The sequence below is a fragment of the Notolabrus celidotus genome, chromosome 10, assembly GCF_009762535.1.
Source record: "Notolabrus celidotus isolate fNotCel1 chromosome 10, fNotCel1.pri, whole genome shotgun sequence".
Lineage (NCBI taxonomy): Eukaryota > Metazoa > Chordata > Actinopteri > Labriformes > Labridae > Notolabrus > Notolabrus celidotus.
The window spans coordinates 2,208,224-2,231,653 of NC_048281.1; the positions used below are offsets into that span (position 1 = coordinate 2,208,224).

The window sequence follows — 23,430 nt, forward strand, 5'->3', positions numbered from 1 at the left end:
TTTTCCCTCTCCTGAGCTTGAACCAGCTTGTGGTTATGGTTTGCATGGATGCTTTTGCTGTGTGGGTGTCTGTGTGTGCACATGTGTGTACATTAGTAGGCGGACGCCGTCCATTACTTATTCATCAGGCCTGTCTGCCTGGCTGCCACACTCTGTATTTCAGCATGCCTTGCAATCATTATGCCACATGCATTATTTAAGGCACACGCGCACGCTGACTCTGATGCAGATAGCTACATGAGCTATTTATCTCGGATATGCTCACTTATCGCCTTGTCTGGCTCTCTCATGGGCTGTAGCAAAGAACTGCACAAGCCCTCTGTCACAATAGAAGTTCACTGTCTTATCTTTGGCTTATATACCACTCTGTCCCCCTCGGGGCATCCTCACTATCATTCAACTAAGCACCATACTATAAGTTTGGATCTTGTCAATACAATATCACTTCTCAGTTTCAATACATTTTGGCAGCAAGAAGACCCAGATGCTTATGAATATGTACAAAACAACCACAACACGACAAGAAATGTGTAATCAATGTATCAATGCTTGATCCAGGATCAGCTGATGTTCTGTGTATTTCATTTTGAACTTTCCTGTCTGTGTTTTCTTTGTGGTAAATATTTTGGTTTGTGAGTTATAAAAGCACAGCATGATTCATGGGGTCACATCCATGCAATGTGTGGCACTCTGGTTTTGGGTAGGGTATTACTTTGTTCAGTGATGTTATAGTTCTAGGTAAATCTAGAATCCTTTGTTTTTGGCCCTGCAGAAAGACCCATGTGTAGCACTGATGGTGAGGAGTAATTAGCTATTTGATAACAGAGAATTTCAGGACATGCAAATGGCTAAAATGTGTGAGGATGGTTTTATTTGCAGGTACTGATGCTAATGTTTGTGTTGCGCTTGAATTCAGTGTGTTTTTCAAAGTGACAGCCTTTGAGCCTCCACGATTAACCCTTAGCTGTTTGTGTTTATTTGCATGACTGTCAATTAGTAGGGATGCTCCGATCAGGTTTTATGCTGCCGATTCCTATACCGATCAGCCATGAGTGCCGATCACTGCCGATCACCGATCACCGATCACATGGATTTTCTGTACATTTTTCTATTTAGTTATGGTGAGTGTTACATGAACTGGGAAAAAAGGAACCATAAAATCACCTTAATTTAGAGGAAAAAAAATATGTTTTTTCTTACTTCTTCAAGAGAAAAAATACAAAAACCTTGCAGGCACAATGCAGCAACTATTCAGTCAAAAGGAGAACTGAGAGACACTTAAATGTACCTGCTGTACCTCAGTAACCCAATCTTTAACAGATTGGAAACATTAAGGCTCTCAACAGGCTAAATAGTGCAGAAAGTCCAATAAATAAAAGACAATATATCTCAAGTTTGTCTTTCTGAATATGCCATGTTTGAAACTCGTGAAACTTACAGAGAATGGGATTCCTTCTTTAGGGAGACGTTCGATGTGAGAGTACAGTCTGGTGGAGCTCTGGCAGCGCTACGTCTGTGAATTATTTACGTCCGTACGTGGCACGTAGCGGGACTCCTAGTGAGAGAGCAGTCGGCGGAACCCAGTGTCTTCCTCCACTGAGAAAGGCTCATCTAGCCCGATGAATTCAATTATTTTCAGGTTATTTGCTTAGCCTTCTGACTGTCACGCTCATACAGGCGAGTGTTGCCACCGTGAGCTGTGTTAGCTGCCGTCTGACTGATGCTGCTCCGGCTGTCTTCTTTTCATTCACTGCCGTGAGTCTCAAAACCTCACCATACTCCACCAAGTGTTTGCTCTTTAAATGTCTTATTAAATTGGTTTTGTTGAAACTTTTTAAACTTTTTTCATCACGTGTTGCAGGATGCAAACTTTACATCACTCTTAGACTGTCTAAAAGTTCCACACGGCAGACATGTTTGTTGTGGTTTGCCGCTGCGAGCCTGCGCAGTGTGAAGGAAAGGGGGAGGGGGCACACTACACACAGGTCCTCTTCCGGCTGCAGGCTGCCAAGTATGAGCTACAGGTGATCGTTTTTTGTGATCAGCAATGAAAGGAACAGAAATCGTCCGATAATGATTGGTGGCCGATCGATCAGAGCATCCCTATCAATTAGGGATGTAAATTTCAAGTGTTGAATGTTAACAATCAATTAACGATTAATCATAAAAAAAAAAAAGTTAACATTTTCTATGTCAAAAACAATACCAAATGCTTTTTTTCCCCCAAATCAAATTTTCCTTCACAACACAGTGTATATAACTGACGGTATTGAATGGCTATGGATCATGTTGAGTTTGTTTTTTTTCTATTGTTTTTATTGTTTTATGCCTGTGTTGTTTGTCTATTTATGTACAGCGCTCTGTTCAGGCTGTGGTCGTTTTTAAAGTGCTTTATAAATAAAGTTGAGTTGAGTTCGAAATGTTAACACGGTGAATATCAACATGTGGAGCAGGCTCATAATCTCTGCAGACATACGGTCATAAAAGTGAAGGCTCAGACTTCAACAAGAGAACTGAACAGAAACATATTTCAGACTCACAGTGTCCAGTTTTCTGTCTACTCGTTTTTATTGAGAAAAATAAGCATGTGAACGCGGTCAGGTGTTGGCCGGGAAGCGCTCGTGGAGACCTGTCACTCAGCCGCAGCCCCCAGCTGAGCGCTGTGTGCAACACCTTCAGTCAGCTGATTCACATCTAAACATGCTTTAAACTTCAAACACCTCCCTGATAGCTGAACCAGATATGAGACCACATGATGTTTGTTCACCGTGATAGAAAATCAAAACAAAAAAATGTGTTTGAATAAGTTCTTAACAATCAATTAATCCATACTCGATTAATTGTTGACATCCCTACTGTCAAGGCACCTCAAAGTAGCTAACAACACCAAACTGCTATGTGCTAACAACGTGTTATCTATTTCCGATTAGCGCTTTGCTTCCACTATTATCGAGGTCCAGATCTCTGCAGGTAATCAGCTCTGTCTTTCTGTGTAATCAGGGTTCTGTCTGTGCTTGCTTTCTGAGTGATCAGATGTGCTGCAATGTCTCTTTTATTATAAACAACTAAAGCAGAACAAGGATGAGACAGATTTTGTTCCTCTCTTGTTTTTGTGTTGATTTAGTAAAAAGCCGTCCACATGAGGACTCTTCCATTTGTTTGCCAAGCCTTCAGTTGACCGCCTCTGATCTTTGACCTTGTTACATACTTCCCGACCTAATGTCCAGTCATTGATTTTCATCCCAGAGTTCATGTGGTTCTCTTCTGATCACTGTCACAGTCTGGTTGCTCTCTGATGGTGATCCTCCGTGTCTAAAAAGGAATTAAGATGAGGTGTTTGTGTGCATGTGCATATGTAATTGTGGTTTTGGCTCTGTAGAATTCGCTGTTATCAGAGTCACGGCTGCATGAAGCTCCGCTAAGCCTTTGACGTCAACACCATACAACCGGCTGATAACGCAGACCTTTATCGCAGCCAGGTGTGGGGGTGTGTTGTCTGATCAAACAAAACTTGGCTTCCTGGATTCTATGCTGGACTTCAAAAATAGCTCCTGCAAACACAGAAAGAGAGAGATCAACCTGTTTACGCACAAAAACACACACAAAGCAGACGGGGAGATTTGTGCAGAAACATAGATCCTGTGAGTACTGCGAGTTTGCTGAGGTAAACATGTTTCTTTAAGAATTAGATAAGGTTTATTGGGGTAGATTTGTCAACAAAAATAATGTAAGTGAATGCATCACGGAGAGGAGAGTGACAGCTGTAGGATCTGGAGGATTACGCTCTGCCTCATATTATGCAACATTTTCCAAAATGAGTCCTACTTCAACTGAAACTGGTTTTGAAAAATGTATAAATAGTCTGTTCCTCACCTTTCAGACTCTTCACACCCACACAGGTGTCCTCACGTGTCTTGCCTGGTTAAACTTCTTTATAGGGCTCCGTGGGTGTGTACTGACTGTACTGACGTTTCGCTCGCCCTCCTGTCAGGTTTGTTTTACCTGGTAGGGTGGGTCAAATTACATCTTAATCACTCTTATTCAAGTTGGTGGCATCACAAAATTCCAAGTATAGTACACCCATCCGGAACAGTAGCATGGGTGTAATTAGTCGGGATGAGTGAAGACAGTAACTGCACGTGAGTGTGGATAATTTTAGGGTGTTGATCGGTGTGTTCGGGAAGTTAACGAGTCACTGGATGTCCAGATGTAGAGGTGTCTGAAACTAGTCTGAGTTTATACACATATGATATACTCCTAGTACAATAACTGTTACTTTTTTTGTATGTCTACATCTTTGTAAGACATGCTTCTTTTAAAGACTACCTGTTTGTAGTTTTGTCTCCACATAAAACACCTATCAGCTTACATGTGTCTCATCATTTCCCTGTAAGACATGTTGACGTTTCCAGCAGAATAAAGTCTTAGTTTGTGAAGTCAACGCAGTATATGTGATTAAATGGTGGAGAGATTTTTGTAATCGGACATCAGGATCTAAAACCTTCTGAGCCACAGATACAGGCCGTATCCTTGCACAGAACCTTGAAAGTTCAGCCAAAGTGCAGCATAGAGAAACCTTATCTTGTATTTTTTCCGGTGTTCATCTCTAGATGTGTGTGTTTTTAAGACACGTAGACATTGCTGGGTACTTTGGTTCATGTTTAAAGCTCATCTTAATGACATACTGTTTATTGAAAGCTCATTTGAAGGCTTGGTTTGTAAAGTTTACAGCCTGCCATGTTGTTTACACTACATTTCTTTTCCATGTGCACCATCATCCAGGTATTTTGTATTATGTGAGTGCAAAGATAGAACAAATCTGGATCCACTCATGGTCATCTTAACTGATGACTTGAAACATAGACTTAATGAGGCAGTCTGTAGCTTTAAACCTTTTCAGCATGTAATTCAAATCTTCCGATCTAATCGGACGAGTGTAACCAGCTTAGAGCGCGTGAATTCTGTGACCAGGTTACTAATAATAGATTTGAGAGTAATAGAGAACAACTTTGAGCTTCTGTTTACTGGGACATTCAAAATAGTGCCACATTCTCTTGTGTTGTGAGGTGTGTTAAAACTGATTTCCCCAAACGTGCTCCAAAGAACTTTGTGACTGCAACAACTTTGAATGGTAAATATTAAACATGTTCAGAATTTGCGATCTTATACCCTGTTGTGTTTGGTGAACCCTTAGGACAGCTGAGCAAGCACTCTGTGACACAAGGTTGGGTGGAGGACCAAAAAGCAGACTCGCACAGAGGAGCAAGATTTTACTTTAAAGAAAACAGGAAACTGTACAAAACAAAAACACTCAAAGATGACTAAAAGTGAGAGGCTAACCACAAAATAGGCTGGCAAAAGACACAAGAAACAGCTCACTACTTCTACTTCACAAAATAGCTGACGTTCTGGCAGCGGCCTGCTGCCAGCACCCAACCTATATACAGTTGTGCTCATAAGTTTACATACCCTGGCAGAATTCGTGATTTTTAGGGCCATTTTTCAGGAAATATGAATGATTTGAAGATAATTTTTTTTCACTCATGGTTAGTGGTTGGGTGAAGCCATTTATTGTCAAACAACTGTGTTTACTCTTTTTATATCATAATGACAAGAGAAACTACCCAAGAAATCACAGATGCTGCGAGGGTATGTAAACTTATGAACACAACTGTACCCCTTTGATTGCTGATCTGCCTCAGCTGTGAGCTGAGCAGGACAGAGCACACAGGTGTGCTGATCCTGTGGCAACTGAGAGGGGGAGAAGAGAAAAACAAAACACAACACGATTAATATATTCATAAGAAATAGTCCAACATTCACAGAGGAGGAATCGTGACACTCAGTGGATTGTTGCCAATTCCTCTTGCACTGTTTGTCATGTTAGTTTGCTCCAAAGCTGTGTTTGACCGTAAGCCATTTTAGGAAATTTCCAGTTGTGAGAGTGGGGGCTCTGGTTGTTTGTGAATGAACTCTGTTAGTGTGTGGTGTTTGGTCATATAGAATTAAACTGTAAAAATCTGCCTTTATTTGTCACCATGAGAGGGCTCTCTCCCATGTCCAACATCTGTTAAGATTTCACACTCTTTCAGTGTAAGCCAGCCTTTAGGTTGCCTATAAGACAGTATTTAATTCATACAAGTCTTTGAACCCCCAATGTTCAACTGCAAAGCATCTTTTGAGTCTGTATCTTTGCTGCCAGCACCATCAGGATCCATTCACACACGGCATCCTGTCACTTCTCCAGCCTTTCAGCCTCCATGATTAAACTGGGGTTATAAAGTAGCCACTTGAGGTAGCACATGAGGACTGGCCTAAATATAGTTATGTTCATGCAATTACAATCTAATCAAGAAAACATTCTGCAGCCAGTCCAATCCTGCCATCCTGTTTCCACCAGTCCTGCTGGCTGTGTATTAAACTGCATATTGATGAGACAGAAAGACATATGTGAGGTGTCTCTCCCAGTGGAGCCTCTGTCATTAGTGACCCAAGCTGCTCTTAATCATTCTATCAAAGCCTCATCACTCTTCTGACTATCAGTTTGTTAGGTGTGCATCTGAAACACTGCATCAGTAGTGAGATTTGGTCACTCTTTTGTAATCTTAATATCTTCTGAACCGTCGCGTCAGAAAAGAAACCCCCCCCCCCCCCCCCCCCTGTACAGTGTGTGCTGATAGAGAAATTAGCTACACAGAGCCAAGCCGTTCTTTGAACCAGGCTGTAAACATGTTTATTTCTGCTGTAAAGATCATCTTCTTTGAATGGGTGTGTATGTGGTTTCCTGTGTTTCTGCAGCCAGCCTCAAGTGGATTCTCCATGAATTGCAGTTCATAACACTTCAGCATGGGCTTCATATTTTGAGACCGGAGGTTGCCGCTTGTACAGGATTCAAACTACAAGATTATCATGCTGATTCTGGAGCTTATTCCCACTTCCAACAAATGTATGCTAGTTTCTGCTCGATTTTACTACTTCTTGTCATCATTACTCTGCTGGTGACTGGTCAGCCATTAACCACCAATCAAAGGTTTTGTGTTATAGTAATATTAATTATTGTCCACGGTTTTATTTAACATGACATTAACATGACGTGTGTGATCTAATTGTCCCTGCCTGCTCTGGAGATTTAGAATTAGTAACCATTGTTATGTGGGCTTGACCAATCAGAATCAAGTATCTAACCCGGCCGGGTGAAGAAAGCCAGAAATAGTGTTAAATGTACTACAGCTGAGTTGATTGCCATTCGTTTGACAGTTCAAAAATGAGATTACATTTTCATATTTGAGTTCTAAAGAAGGTCTTCAAGAAGTGTGCAGCAGCTCTGTCTTTCTTTCCCTCTGTTGCTCTTACTTTTCCTAGTCTTCCTTTAAGGAATTACTTTTATTCTGTTACATTTTTTCTATATTAAGTCAACTTCTGTGTAGAGCCTAGCTTCCCCTCACCGATCTCAGTCCTCTCCTTTCTGCTAAGGAGGAACAGAATTGAAAAGTTTTGCATCTTAATGACATATTTTAATACAAATGTATACAAGAGGAAGGAGTATGGTACAAAGTTACAAGCAGCATCTCTTGTGCCTGCATTGGGCAGAGACAGACGTGACTTCCGAGGTTGTTAAATGTTCCAGTTGCAAGAATAAGCAGCTTCCATTACCATCAAGGCAATTTTATAACTGTGTGCTGTCAGGCTGTTGGTGTGTAGGAGGGTTTTGTACAGAGAGGATCCACAAATGTGTGTGTGCAACAAGTGAAACACACAAAAAAGAATGCAGAGGTGGTTCATAAAAACACAGCGTTTGTCTAGTCAAATGAGAATGTAGTCAGCTGGTCACGATCTGACGCCCTCTGCCTCTCTGCAGGTCGGTGTGTTAGCAGGCAGAGAGAGAGAGAGAGAGAGAGAGAGAGAGAGAGAGAGAGAGAGACTCCCATAAAATGCTCAACATGCCTGAGACTGCCCTCTGATGTCACTGCGAGAGGAATAGAGAGAGTGGGAGGGGACGAGAGGAACAGAGGGAGGGAGAGAGAGTGGCAGCCGGAGGGCAGAGCGAAGCACGTCAGGGAGAGAAACAGAGAGCAGCCGTGCGCAGAGTGAGAGACGGAGAGTGTGAGAGACAGGGAGGGACAGAGATCTGCTCTCACCAGCGAAGAACCAGGTTGCTCTGCTGTGTTTGCGCGCTGCAGTGGACTTTACAGCTGTGCTCCAGTTGAGTCACACTTTTGGCTACGGACACACTTTGCCTCTCTCAAGATACTGTACCTTACACACAGAGGCAGACACACACACACACACACACACACACACACACACACACACACACACACACACACACACACACACACACACACACACACACACACACACACACACACTCGTAAACAAACACACTACAAGGAAGCGGACAACTCGGCACAACTGATGGGTAAGAGCTCTTGTTCTTCATGCTCAGATCACTGTTAGTTGTCATTCAGTGATTTCTGTTTCCTGATGTGTTGTGTGTTTTAAAAATGTGTTAATTGAATACTGATGTCTGTTTTGTACTTCTTTCATATCTTGTTTTCTGTTGGTGTGATCTGAAGGCATGGGCATGTTTATATAAACTCATTTGGCCCTATGGTTATCTTCCTCTGTGCGCGTGTCCTCACTTGAGAAAACAGTGTGTGTGTGTGTGTGTGTGTGTGTGTGTGTGTGTGTGTGTGTGTGTGTGTGTGTGTGTGTGTGTGTGTGTGTGTGTGTGTGTGTGTGTGTGTGTGTGTGTGTGTGTGTGTGTGTGTGGATTTGCTGTGTGGGTGTGCAGCTTTGAGTAGTGGCAGTGTTTATTGAATGGTACTGATGTATGGAGACTCTTGCTCAGCAGCGCTCAGTGCAGCCTTTAACTGAATGGAGCAGATGGCAGTCGGCTGCGTCTGTTCCGCCCCGCAGCCTTTTGTGTACATGCTGGTGTTTGTGTGTGTGTGTGTGTGTGTGTGTGTGTGTGTGTGTGTGTGTGTGTGTGTGTGTGCTCTTCTGAGAGTATGATGAAATATATAGAAAAGTTTGAGTTTACCAACATAGCAAAGGGTTTCATTTATGAATGAGTATGGTTGATAGCTCAGCAGAAAGTGAATTCATTCTCTAAAAGGAAAGGCAGAAGCTGCGACCCTGAACCAATCAGTTCACTGAAGGACAATTAGATCAACAAATATTTTGATCATTGATTACTTTTTGTGAATTTACAATCAATTTGATGGTAAGACATCTAAAACATAAAAAATGATGCTTTTAATTACATTTTTAAATGATGTAAGTGAAAAGTCTTTGAAGTTTGAACTCTTGGTTTAAAAAAGAACTGATTTTGAGCTTTGGAAGATTTTTTTGAATTTTGCAACTTTTTGAATTTTTTAAGAAAAAACAATCAGTCCTTTAAATGTTTCATTAACAGGCAGATGAATCGATAACATCAGATAATCTTCGTTGCATCCTATGATCAAGAATGTGAGAATGAATGAGCTCATGTCTTTCTTTTTCTGGATGAAAGCTAGTTCAGGTTTGCTTGTCTTGCTTATCTAACATTTAGGTTTTTTGTATTTTGGTCTGCAGCCAGAGGGCATGCAGTGTGGCCATGTGGCTCCATGCCTCTCTGTCTTGGTGTATCTGCTGTGTCTGTGCTGTACGTCTCTATCTCATTTCACTTCAGCACTCGCTGTTAAGGCTTTAAAAAAACCAGAACTGTGATGAATCCAGTTTTAAAGGTATTTAAAAAGGGAAGTGCAGTGATTTGTATCTCCCTATGTGCTCTTTAAAACACAACACTCTTGTATGTTTTAAAGGAGTTGATAAGTTGCTTTAAATTGCTTTAACCTCAGGGTTTAAGTCTGTAAAAAATGTTAGGCTTCCCTGAGAGAAGGATAAGAACAGAGAGATAAAGAAAACAAAGAGGTGGTGACACACAGAGCATCCACCTGACATGCTCCAGGGACAAGCAATGGCATACATCAACATGCGCTCACACCCATCCCAAACCTGACAGTGGAGCCTTGAGCTGACAGCACATGTAGGCCATGTGTTGAATTAGTCCCCTAACATGATTGGTCCATCCTCCGTCTGTAGCCCCTCCCATTCTCCACTGTCGGACGAACCACTGGCCACTATCCCACCGGTCGCCATGGCGTTTGCCTCCTTTCTCTTCCACCTGTGATGTGTGTGTGTCTCTGTGTGTGTGTCTCTGTGTGTGTGTCTCTGTGTGTGTGCGTATGTGGTGATTACAGTTCATTCTTAATCTCTAAGCATTACACTGCTGTCACGTCTTTTTTTTCTGAGCACAGCTTTGTTTTTATCCCACACACTGATTTGACATTTGCAGAATATTTCTGAATGTTAAATGAGCGTGCACACTCATGTCCTCTTTAGCTGTGATTTAAACATGCACAGGGTTTTGACTGAGTGCTTAGATGCCCGAGGGGCCAGGAGCTCCCTCGGGAATCCTGCTCTATAAATAACTGCTCTGTGTGATCCATGATCTAAGGCTGATCGGGGGAGAGAGGGGGGAGGAGGGCGGGACACAGAGGGTGATGGATGAATAGATGAGGGACAGAAGAGGAGACACAGGCTGACATTTCACCAGCTGTGTTTGTGTCAGTTTTTGGTGAGTTCAGCCAGATTTCATCGCATCATGACTGCAGTCAACCTCCCACTACAACTCCACAGGATTCTCACAAAGTAAACACCATTTCCTGAATATTACAGTTTATCTGACTTCTGCCCACTGTTACTTTTATGGTCTCACAAAGCTGTAATGGTTATGTCTGGCCTGTTAATAGTGCATTTTTATAACTCGCTTACAACCCATTATACATTTATCAAATCCTGCCAGTCTAAAAGAAACACAATGCAGACAATCAGAATCTAATCAATCATTGATTCATTGACTGTTAAGAAATTACTCAAAACACATTTTGGTTTTCAATTTCCCATCTCGTGGAACAAGCATCATGTGGTCTCATATTACACTCATCTACCAGGGAGGTGTTTTAAGTTTGAAGCATGTTTCAAAGTGAATCAGCTGTTAAAGGTGTTGCGCACAGCAGAGACGCTCAGCTGGCGGCTACGGCTGTGCGTCAGGTCTCCACGACACTTTTTAAAGAGGATCAATACAAAACTGCTGCCAACAACGACACAGACACAAAGGTTGATAACTTTTAACAGGACATTTCCACCTTTAGATACAAACTCAACAGGCTGGTGGGAGTTGCTAGTACACTATGTTTGCAGAGCAGCAACATCAGAGCCGTCTGAGCTTTTCTGCAGCTGGACTGATTCTGACCCAGTTGCACTCCCTGCTGACACCTGACCGCGTACACATGTTTATTTCTCTCAATAAGAACCAGTAGACAGAAAACTGGACTCTGTGAGTCTGAAGTTCTTTTCTGTTAGTATTATGCGCCTTCACATTTTAAGACTATGTCCGCATAGAATATTTGTATGAGCCTGATCGTTGATAATCAGTGTTAAACATGTCCCCGTATTCAATACCATCAGTTAGATACATTTTGTTGCTGTAGAAAATATTATTTAGGGGGAAAAAAACGTATTTGGCATTGTTTTTCACATTAAAAAAAAGAAAAAAAATGTATTGGTTAATCGATAATTGATCATTAACATTTCCAAAAATTCATCACGGAGAATACTTTAAATGTACATCCCTAGTTTATGTGTATACTTTATATGTAAAATATAGTAGATGTGAGTGTGTGTGAATGGTTGTCTGTCTCTCCATGTTGTGCCCTGTGAAAGGTTGGCAACCTGTCCAGGGTGTACCCTGCCTACCACCCAAAGACAGCTGGTATAGGCTCCAGCCCCCCGTCACCCCTAATGGGATAAGCAGTCAACATGATGGATGGATGGATGGATGGATGGATGGATGGATGGATGGATGGATGGATGGATGGATAGATGGATAGATGGATGGATGGATGGATGGATGGATGGATGGATGGATGGATGGATGGATGGAAAATATCTTAATACATTTATTATGAGTAAAATTGGTCTATCTTATTGATAGATATTACAATCAGAAGTAAGGCCCAATGTGCTTGTAGTAAGTAAAAATAGCTGCAAATACAACAATGAAGGTTTTCTTGTTTAGTTTCTTGAATCAAGATGCCAAATGTTGTGAAAGAGATAAAGTATAGTGAGCAGGTTGTTATGGAAAAAGATCCATCCTCTTCACACTGGAGCCTTATTAATCACTTTTGTTGGATGCTACGTTGTGATTTAAAGATGATTTTAAGGATTTAGAAAATAATTTATTAATGCTTTGTGTTTGTTTACTTCAATTTAGTCGATGTCTCTTTCACTCAGCTCCTTGTGTGTTTTAATATCCCTCCCTGTCTGTCCCCTTCTGTCTTCTTTTCTCTGCTGTTCAGCCATTAATCATCTATCCTAACTTTTTAAACAGATTCTGAGTAATATTGAAACAATCCTCCTCCCGTGTTGTTTATCATTTATATGAAAAAGTAATGTTTTTGCCACATTGTCAACAGGAAGAGGTGAAATCATAAACGTTATAAATGTGATCTGATCGTCACTGGCTCTTGGTATTCAGAATGAATAACTATTGTTATGAGGTTAACCAATAAGAAACAAGTATTTGACTTAGTTGAGTATTTAGTAACACAGCAGGTAATGAAATATGATATCAAACTGTTCTCTCCGTATATCTTCAGTAGGGATAGGATTTGTTCCTGCACTTGTCTGGTGAGTGTAGCTTATATTGAGTGTGATGAAATACTAGACATTAGACAAATACACGTGGTAAGAGTTGATTTGTCTTGCAGAGCAGGGTTTGAATACTCGTTCAAAGGTGTGGTGTCACAATGATAAGTGCTGAATCACTTTTTAATGGTCTCACTTGTATTGATCTAAATTGAAATCACTTTTGTGAATCATCACCTCCTGGTCCATGTCTGCAGCAGGACTCTTTGAATGAACCTGTACTGTCGTTGTGAGTCAGCTCGTGCGTCCGCCTCTTCTCTGTTTGGCTCAGCATCATTACCTCATGCCACATTCGCAGAGGGCCGTTCATGTAAGCCGGGCTGATTACTTCACAGGTTCCATCCCCCTGCTGAGTGCTGCATGTCGCCCAGTTTACCTGCTGTTGTTCTCAACGCTTTGTTTACTGTAAATACGCCCATGAGGATTGTTATGAAGAGAGACACTATTGTTTCTGTCACGGTACAAATGCAACAGTTCTCTTATTCTCTGAAGCTCCGTCAGCCTGACGGGGAACTGTCTGCAAGACGTGACTCAGATCTGTTTCCTGCATAATAAACAAACTACTAAACTGAAATTTAAACATGTTTTTAACCATCCTGAGCAGAACTATTTTACTTATCAGGAAGTGGAAAAACACAGTGACAGTCTGCCAATCCCCCCTCACATTATTTCATGTTGATTTACTCTAAAAGATGAAATAAGAAGATGTAAACGATGCAGTCTAGATACTGAAGTGACATTGAATGGAAAGTGTTGTGTCTGTTTCTGAAACGGCCTGCTACATACTATCTACGAATGTAGTAGGCAGTAGGTACAGCCTACGACATACTGCGTTTGAGTTTAGTCTGTAGTCTGTCTGTTCTGTTGGATCTGGTCTGCAGTACGCTGAGCCAGACGTCACTGGATTTCAGGTTTCAGAAAGCGGAAGTAAACAACGACCAAGCTGATAGATAAACTGCTTCTTTAGCATCACTTCTGATTTAAAAAGTTAAGAAGTGGTTTATATGGAATTTAATAATTTTCACAGCACATACAAACTGAGTTCCCCCGTCAAAATAGAAGAAAAAAGAAGAAGCAGAATGAGCGCTGTGCATTCTGGGAAACAGTACGTGAGGCAGACTGGTCAGATGCAGACCGTGAAATTTTCCTGAATCAGTAGACATCCGGGGAGTTTTGACATACTGCAGATTTTGCTCTTGTTCACATACTACATACTGAGTTTTGGCCAAATCAGTACGTACTGCTAGTATAGTAGGCGGTTTGAAAACAGCCATTGACTTTGGTGTTCACACATGACCAGATCTAATTCTTGAAAGGGTTAAATCTCTGCAGACATTTTAATTTAGCTAATATTTCAGCCTACAGACTGCTATAGCACTGAGTAAAATGCTAAACTGCCAGTTTATGTAGTTAGCCGCCAACTAGCTTCTCTTGGGGGTGATTACACCACCTATCTCTTTCTCTCCATCCCTCTCCCTGTGTGCCACCTGCACTTGTAGCCCCTCAGCTTGAGGATAAGTGGCTGTAATTACTCACCTTGCAGCAGCCTTGCAGTTGGTCATTGATCACTGGTCTGCGAGTGTCCTGCAGTTTTAACACAAACTCAAGATTTGACTTTACTTTGTTGGTGTCCAAGGAGGAACCCTCTTTTTGCCACAGTTGCTATCCTCTTGATACACTCATACAGATTACATTCTTACTTGTTGGAACATAGAATTAAACCTGACACAGTTTGTGCAAAATCCAGAAGAAACACAAAATGAACAAAGAAGAACAGAGACTTGTCAAAATTTGGGCAGAAATTCTTGATTTGTGCTTTTTGTCTTTGTGTGATTCAGTCATGGCTCCAGTCAAAACAGCGTGCAGTGGTTACATGATGATTATTGAGACTAGTTCACACAGTTTTTAAGCCTTTTGGCTCTAAGGTTTTGACTGTATTTCCTTTGCCTAGGCCTCATCTTGTCAAAAATGACAGTAGTTTGAGTATCTAAGTTTCCACATCAATCAGAATTTAGCATATCTCTATCTTGGTTCATTTTTGTTCGTTATTTAGATGTATTAGCAAGCCCTCTGATTCTAATGTTTAACACTTGTTTGATTCTGTATTCTGTTAAAAGCAACATACAAGGATGTAGAACTTATTTCAATACAAAAACTCAAATCCTAGTAAGTACATTTGTTTTATTTATAGCCAATAAATGTCTTTTGACTTCATACAAGCTATATTGATATGACAAGTATAAATAAATGTCTTATCTTAAGAGATTACAAACCCCAAAAAAGGCCTGAGTTGCTTGTAGTGTTTAAAAATATCTGCCATGAAGCATAACTTACTGGTCGAGTTTCTCAGAATAGAACATTATTCTGATTACAAGAAGCTTAACAAATATTTAGCATAATACACTGGAAGATATTTTTACTCTTACGAGCAATTCAGGCTTTATTTTGTGACTGTAACATCTTGAAATACATTTTATTTCTAGACTTGTTAAGGGAATGTGGCTTAAATAAAGTTGAGAGAGATGGTTTTGACTAGAAATAAAAACAAATACACCTCTTAACACTCCGGTTTTTGCAGCGTTGTTTAAATCCTGTCTATGTGGATGCTATTTTAAGTGTTGTGTTTTAAAACTCTGTATGTTATGGATAAATTCATGTGCAATTGTCCTTCAATCTCCCAAAAGCAAGTATAATGTATCAACACAATGTATAGACTTCTTAATTTTGTAGGTCTGGGGGTGGGAGCCCCATTTGCTGCGCAAACAAACATCCTTTGTGTTGCCTGTGGCATGCTCTCTGAGCAATGCATTGGGGATCCGTAAATAAATAGTGTGAGAGCGGGTGCTTATAGGTTAACTCAGAGGCCAGCAGGAGTCCCATAAAGAACAAACGCTCTTCTCGCTCGCAGCCTGCGAGCCTGTCTGCATGGGAAAGTGTACAGTGGAGAAGGCGTTAATTGAAGGGATGATTCGTGCATGTTTGGCATCATGGTGCTGGAATAGCTGGCGCCGCAGTCCCTCTGAACAAAAGGTTTTGTTTATGTGACCTTGATGTTTACTGCTCATTAAATATGTGAGTAAACAGTTGACAGGCATGTGTGTGTAAATGTACAGCCAATGTGAGAGGTTGGTGTTGGGTCGGTTTACCATGGTTCACTGGCTCTGTTTGGATAACAGGGATGATTGGCACACGGTTCAGAGTGAGAATGACAAACTGTGACATCCTCTAATGTAGCCGTCTTTCTATATGCTTGTTTATGTGGAAGTGACAAACAAACAAGTTTGTAGGTCAGAGGTCCTCCAACCATTCATACACGCACATGTCCGCACAGAGACCTCATCAGTGCATGCTTGACCATCAGATAAATGGATTTAAATGCTTGATCAGTCCTGAAAGAAAGAGTCTTATTATCATTATGAATTGTGTACGGTTGGATTAACAGCATCACATATCAACTGGATTATCTAGAAATCACACTCTCACCCCGACAGCAGCCTGGCTCTTTCATCTTTTACCACTAAAAGTTCAAACAAATCAGATCCATGTTTAATGTCCGTCTTTCACACTGATCCTGAAGTATAGTGATACACTTACACACTCACACATGCACCAGTGAAGCACCAGCACGTCTAGTCCGACCACACCCTTTCTTCTCTCCCTGCTGTCCCGTTGGGTGGTGTTAAGTTTCCTCCTGCACTGAAAACCTGCCCAGTACCAACGATGTCATTGGCTATCTCAGCATGCAACTCCATCACAAAGCTCATTGGTCACCGGGGAGGCCAGGACAACCCTGATAGGTTAGAGATGCTCTCCACTGGTTTGGGGGTATTGGTAACTGGTAGAGTGCTTGGCATGATACTATGGGGCAGAAATCGATCAGATAGGCAGAAGGATACTCGGGAGGTTTAGATCACAAGCAATAGTTAAAGAATTGATGTCGTTGCAAGAATTTGATTTTGTCTGCTTTATCTTAAGAGAAGCCAGAATTCAACTCTACAGCTTGTGCTGCGTATACCAGCTTGTTCTCTGCTTCCAGTTTTACACTGAAATATGAAGTCTGCAAGTATTTGAAATAAAAAGCTAAAATGTTTGATCACAGCACGCCATAATCCAGTTACATCACTGCTTTAAAAATTGGCAAAGACTTTGTTTGCTTTCTGTTTTTCCTGTTTGAGTGTTGTGAAGTTGTGTTCCACTACAGTTTGTGGATAAGCTGCGATGTTGTTTGCTTGTTTTAGAGAAATAATCTGATTTCACTAATACTCTGATTTTTGCATGTCAACCAAGCTGGGGTCAGGATATTACTTCTCCTGTGCTTAGTGTCCATGTTGCAGCAGCTCCACAGGCCTGTTCTACTTCACTGGATTATCCCCATGAAGCAGAGTACATGTTGCAGATTGAATGCAACCGAAACAGCAGTGCATGTTTTAGTTTCAGGAACTTTGAGTGTGTAGTGGGAGCTTCAATGTTTTTCCCACTTTAATGCAACTTTTTTGAAAGGCTGTTTCAATGATCATCTTTGTGACTTTTATGCTTTTAAACTAGAGCTGGGTGATATTGAAAATGATGTTATCATGATAAAATATTTCATATCAGTCGATATCGATAATTATCATGATAAATATCAAATCATTATTTTATTTAAATGTAAAGTCAGATTTTTGGTCCTGAGTGAAAGTTGAAGACAGTTTGTTAGTTTGTATCTGGATTTAGTTTCTGATGAACTTCTTGAATCCATCATTTCTGACGGTGCTAACAGGAAGCAGGTCTTTAATGGAAGATGAGATTTTTGTGAAGTTTTAGTTTGTAGATTCTTATTTTTCTCAGGTTGAGGTTATTTCCATAATTTGATTTAAATTTATAACAAGGATATATCAAACTGTATTCTGTGTATCAGTTTATAGAGTATTGTTTTGAGTTGTGCTCTCCTCTTTAAGATTACTAAGGGTTACAGGCAGAGTGATGTTGTTTCCCACAGTGCAGTGAATGCATCATTGTTGTTCAGTGTTCAGTTGTCCTACGGTCGTGTTGGACATTAAACATGTTCACAGCAGAAGTTGTCTCTGTGTTCTTTCTTCACCCACATCCTGAAAGTATATTTAATGAAGTGTATGAAGTTAATAGTTAACACAGAGTCGACTCAGTGTCAGACGACTCTGCTTTGAGCTGCTAGCTTTTGAGTTTTCTTCATTCTGCTCCAAACGTCTTTAAGCCCCGCCTACCTCTAACCCTGCGACATGATTGGCTGATAAATGTCATCTTCTTCTTCTGTCTAATGTTGGGTGGCAACTAGCATTTGAGGCTTATTAGCGCCCCCTCCATTTAAAGTGGTTATTTATATTAATATTATATAATATTACATTTTTTATATTTATATCGAGAAAAATTCTATCACAATAATTATCATTATTGAATTATCGCCCAGCACTATTTTGAATGCAGCTCTGTGGTTGTAGAGCGTTGCTATTGTGCCGATGTCTTTATCCTCTCAAATGTGTAACAGAAATCAGAATCAATCACTGTCACCATTGATATATCTACAACTTCTATGACTTCTATGATTTCTATAACTATGATTTCTGTGTAAATGATAGCATACGCCACTTTTACATCTTTGCACTTACAGTATGTAGTGTCACTGTTCATGTCACAGTCACAGTGGAACACGCACACACACATACAAATGCACACTGTAAGACTGTATGCGTGTCAGCAAATCCCTGCTGCTGTTGTTACCCTCTGCTGCCATGTTTCATCATTTTGCCCCTGTGTGTGTGTGTGCGTGTGTGTTTCACCTATTTTTGTCTCACTGTACACAAAATGTGAGGAAGACTGTGCAAGGTTTTCATATGAGTATGCGCAGAAGTGAAAAATCACACACACATACACACAGGCACACACAAGCACACACACGCACACATTTAGTTTTTTATTTGTAGTGTTGTGGTAATACTCTTATCCAGTGTACAGCCCTAAAAAAAGACTTTAGTCTCTGGTTTACCAACACTATGAACCCCCTAGACTGGTAGAAGTGTATACCAGTCCAGTGTTAATATGTGTCTGACTGGGATCTGGCAGGACTGGGTATTTATTTAGATCATTTTAACTTTGAATTATTAAATAAAAGCACAAAAACAGATCTTTTGAGAAAACCTTGGAGAAATATTTTGCTATTTGAATCAAATTGACTTGACCTTCAGCAGTTTTTCTGTTCCTCCAAATCAACAAATGTATCTTGTTCTTCAAGTTGACGTGTTTTTCGTAGAGAGCCAGTCTGGCATAGTTATGTAGCTCCGTCATGTGCAAAGTCATAAAGAGTGTAACAGGTTTTAGATGATTGTACAAAATGTGAGAGGTGTGTCCATGTTTTGATTTGTCCTGTTTGGTGATGTAAGAGTGTCTGATTTATTAATTTGCCGTACATTTTTGTTTCTTTTATTTTGAAAATCAGCACAACATATTGAGTCTGGAAATCTCCTCTGTGAATACTTTGCCGATGCATGTCAAAAACAAACTAAATCCTTTTTCCCCCACTCTTCTTTCTCTCTCCTCCTCCTCCTCCTCCTCCTCCTCCTCCTCCTCCTCCTCCTCCTCCTCCTCCTCCTCCTCCTCCTCCTCTAGTGGACGTGAGCTCGGCAGCACTGCCCATGCAGGTGCCCCCAACAACCACAGCCATCCTCCCCATGGACCTGCGCGTCGTAGACCACCACCACCACCACCACCAGCAGCCTACTTTTGGCCTGGTACCCCAACCCCACCCAACACCACCCACCTCCACATCTTGTCCCACATCCTCCGAGCCAGGCCGTGGGCCAGTCATAAGTAAGTGGAGATGGTTTCTGGGCTTCCAGCGTGTTATGTCATATCATAATGTTTTAATACTAATGTAACCTTTAGTCTGAATGCTGAAGTCTCTGAACTCTCTGACAGACCACCGGGAGCACCAGCTGCAGCAGGAGTTGGTGTCTCTCAAACACAAGCAGCAGCTCCAGCGACAGCTACTGATCGCAGAGTTCCAGAGGCAGCATGAACAGCTGTCCCGACAACATGAAGTCCAACTGCAAGAACATATCAAGGTGACTTACCTCTCCTCTCCTCTGCCCTCTCGTATCAGTATGTGTTTGGATTAGAAGTAGAAGGGCAGATTTTCCTTTGATACAGCTTCTGTAGGACTGTACTCAGCAGAAATGAATCTTATGAGGGACAAAAGGAAGCATGTGTTCACAGATTTGAGTTTGAAGGTGTAAACTGGTCTGGTAGTATTTTGCTTTAATTGGGAACCCTGGTTCCAGTGAACCACATGCATGTTGAACCAGGTCATTTTGTTGAAAAGGTTTAGGTGCAACAGAATCAGCAAAGTAGATCATAAAGACTGACAAGGAAATACTCTGACGTGTTCTCATATCAGCTCAGAGTCCATATCAGCATAGTAGTCATTTGAGCACTCAGCTTGATGATGTCATGTCCTTAAGAAAAGCTCTCTTAACATCATCAGGACTTTCGAGTAGGTCATATCTTTACCTTGTCAATACAATGACTTGTTTCTCTCTCTGTAATTTACCAGCACCAACAGGATTTACTGGCAATCAAGCACCAACAGGAGCTGTTGGAGCACCAGAGGAAGATGGAGCGGCAGCGTCACGAGCAGGAGATGGAGAAGCAGCAGCGGGAGTTCAAGCTGCAACAGATCAAGAACAAGGACAGGGGACAGGAGAGTAAGTCAACTGATGTTATAAAAAATGAACAAGACCCACAGTTCTAGTATAATATGCAACTGTAAAGACAGAACCAATCTTAATCCAGTGCCTGCATTGATGTTTGATCTTTTTTGGATATACTCTTTGTAGTAGTTATAAAAGCTTGGTATCTCGAGGATAGTTATAACCTGCACTAAAAGTTATGCAAGTTAATACTTTGAAATATACGTAGGATTCCAAAATATTTGTTACCTGAATTATTTTAACATTCATAACATTAGTTCAAAGCTTTACCAAGAATTCATGACCGTCCACAAGCCAGTGTTGTAGTCGAGTCCCCAAATCTGAGTACGAGTCGAGTCCTCAGTCCTCTGTGTTCGAGTCCGAGTCCAAGTCACCAGAGAAAAATCCGAGTCTGAGTCGAGTCCTCATGACTTGACTCCGAGTCCGAGTCGAGTCCTCATGACTTGAGACCGAGTCCGAGTCGAGTCCTCACGGATAATGTTATATATTACAAGGAGGGCAGCCGTTTGAATCCAAACTATTGACTGTTAGACTGACTGTGTGAAACACAGGAACACATTTCTTTCATTAACATTAGTGTTGGAGCTATTTCCATCATTTTATGCCATAAATATAAATTATTCTAATATATTCATAATCATTTTACTTTATGTCATTTATATGTTGTTGTTTATATTAAGGGCAATGTCATGTGTATTATCATTATTTTATTTTAGTAAGCATTTTGATAGTTTGATGGTTTTCACCTGGATGGGCAGATAAGATAGGAGGGGCGGACACAGGGAGAGGTGAATGTTGTTGGTTTTTTTTACCAGAAGACGTTAGATCACGAGGACGCTACACACTGTTTGGTGATAAAAATATCTTGTTTAATAAGACTTCAGAGAATTTGAAGATTTTCCTGGACATTTAAAAAATGTGTCTGATCCTGTACGATCCGCTCTCCCCCAGCGCTGTGGCCGCTTTGATTTTCAGTTTCGATTTGAGTAAATTGACGAGGTCTGACTGCCACTGCAGTGAGATTCTAATGAAATCCGTCCGGTGTGTCTGGAGATTAGTTTATGAATGAAGTCACAGCGTTGTGTGACGTGCGTAAATGTGCGCCGCGCTTCAGTTGATGAGGGGACACGCTCAGCCCCTGCTGCACTGGGATCACTGCCGGTGTCCAATAAACTAACAATAAATCAAACAACTTAATAACTAGGGTTTAGTTATTTTAGTCACTTACATTACCATTACACTAACACAGTAAAGTGATGAACGGGCTCAGTAACTTTAGCATCTCTCTCACTTTTCTGGGTTCATCCTGTACAGATGTCTGTTAAAGATTGAGCTGGTCTCTTTCCTTGATGGGTCTCTTAAATCTCCAACATGTCGCTCTGCTCTCGCTGCATTTACTGTGAAATCTTTGAAAGAACAATGCTCAGCTGGTAGCGTCTTTTAATCCTGGCAGACGTCACGTGAACGCACATGCAGGCGAACGCTCCTGCCAGCCCTCGCTTTGAACGGAACACATTTTATGAAACATACAAAATCTAACATGAACATTAAAACAGTCGGTATCAATATATAAGCCCAAGTCCTCCTCTCTATCATCTGGGTCCTTTTGCAGTCAAGTCCGACCCAAAGTCCGAGTCATCAGCACTGGAGTCCAAGTCAAGTCACGAGTCATCAGTGCTCGAGTCCAAGTCCAAGTCACGAGTCCTGCAAAACGTGACTCGACTCGGACTCGAGTCCGAGTCCTGGACTCGAGTACGACAACACTGCCACAAGCTATTTGTTTCTTTTTATGGTTTTCTAGTTAATCGTGATAGCACTACAAATTCAGTCACTTCATTGCATTTCATGATGATGTGAAGAAGAGACAAAAAATCCCACTGAACTCAAAGTTCCCTGTCTGTAAAGTCTGCGCAGCCTTAAGTTTATGTAAGGTATGCTCTTACTGTTATGTTTTCAGTTGAGCTCAGTTTAAACAGGATTATGCTTCTTCACTAATGTCCTGCATCCTCTGTTGCCTTCATGTTTACCTCATCTGATACCACACATTAAGTAACATTTTGATGTCGTTTCAATGACAATTTTAAATTTTGATCAATTTAAACAGGATTGTGCACGCAGTAATCTTCTATTAGTGCATTAAGGAATGTAATGATGTCATCAAAGTTCAGCCATTGCAGATATTTAATTTATTTTTTATTATGGATCAACTTAAAAAGAGTTATGTAAACATAATCACCTTTGGGAGGACTGTTGTATAAAATGTTGAAGAGTATGATTCAGTTGAATCAGTTTAAATGTTATCTTGTGAGTTTTAATGAAACACAGTGGGGACAAATTTTACTGAATACATGTATGTACAGGTTATAATCTGGGAGCAGAACAGGTTGGTGTCTCTGTGGTTTAGCAGTGACGTAAACATGCTCTAAATGAGCCGTCATATCTGACCTCACATCAGTTCACCTCCCATCCCCTGAGCGTTGCCAGCATCCTTTAGAACTGCCTGTAACAATCTGTTGAGCCTTATTGTTACAGCAGGTGTCAGAGAGACATGGCCCCTCCAGACCCCCTGCCACAGCAGCTGTCTCTGTGACCCAGCAGTCACAGCAGCCTGACCTCACACTTTACCTCAGGGAATATCAGAATAAAACCACATGGAAGGAAGGAAACATTGCCCTGTTCAGAATTTCCTGTTCCTTTGTTGGAGCAGCAGAATTACAACAATGAAATAAAACTAGGCAACTCTATGTCCACTTATCTCTAAAAAGTGTTCTGTCTTTCCTCCTTGAGGACCATCCGTCCAGTGGTGGGGGTTGGTACTAGCCTTGCAATAAATCCAAGTATGACAACAGATATTTCTTTGTTGTATTCATGAACTGCAGTAGATCAGTCCATCAGGGTTGTGTTTTATTGCATGATATTTGTAAGTGTGGCAGTGAAATGCTCTGACGTGTTTTTG

At 41.1% G+C, this 23,430-nt stretch overlaps 1 protein-coding gene across 3 annotated transcripts in view; it reads left to right on the forward strand.

The window, feature by feature from the left end:
• hdac4 (histone deacetylase 4) overlaps nt 1-23,430 on the forward strand; it is a 181,607-nt gene that overhangs the window by 93,251 nt on the left and 64,926 nt on the right. For 2 of the 3 annotated variants that reach the window (XM_034693919.1, XM_034693917.1), the window contains exons 4-6: nt 19,375-19,575; nt 19,684-19,829; nt 20,318-20,468. In XM_034693919.1, coding sequence (XP_034549810.1) covers nt 19,375-19,575; nt 19,684-19,829; nt 20,318-20,468 — 498 coding nt within the window. Of the gene's footprint in view, nt 1-8,023; nt 8,420-19,374; nt 19,576-19,683; nt 19,830-20,317; nt 20,469-23,430 lie in introns of those variants that run through there. The other variant, XM_034693920.1, reaches the window with a different exon arrangement.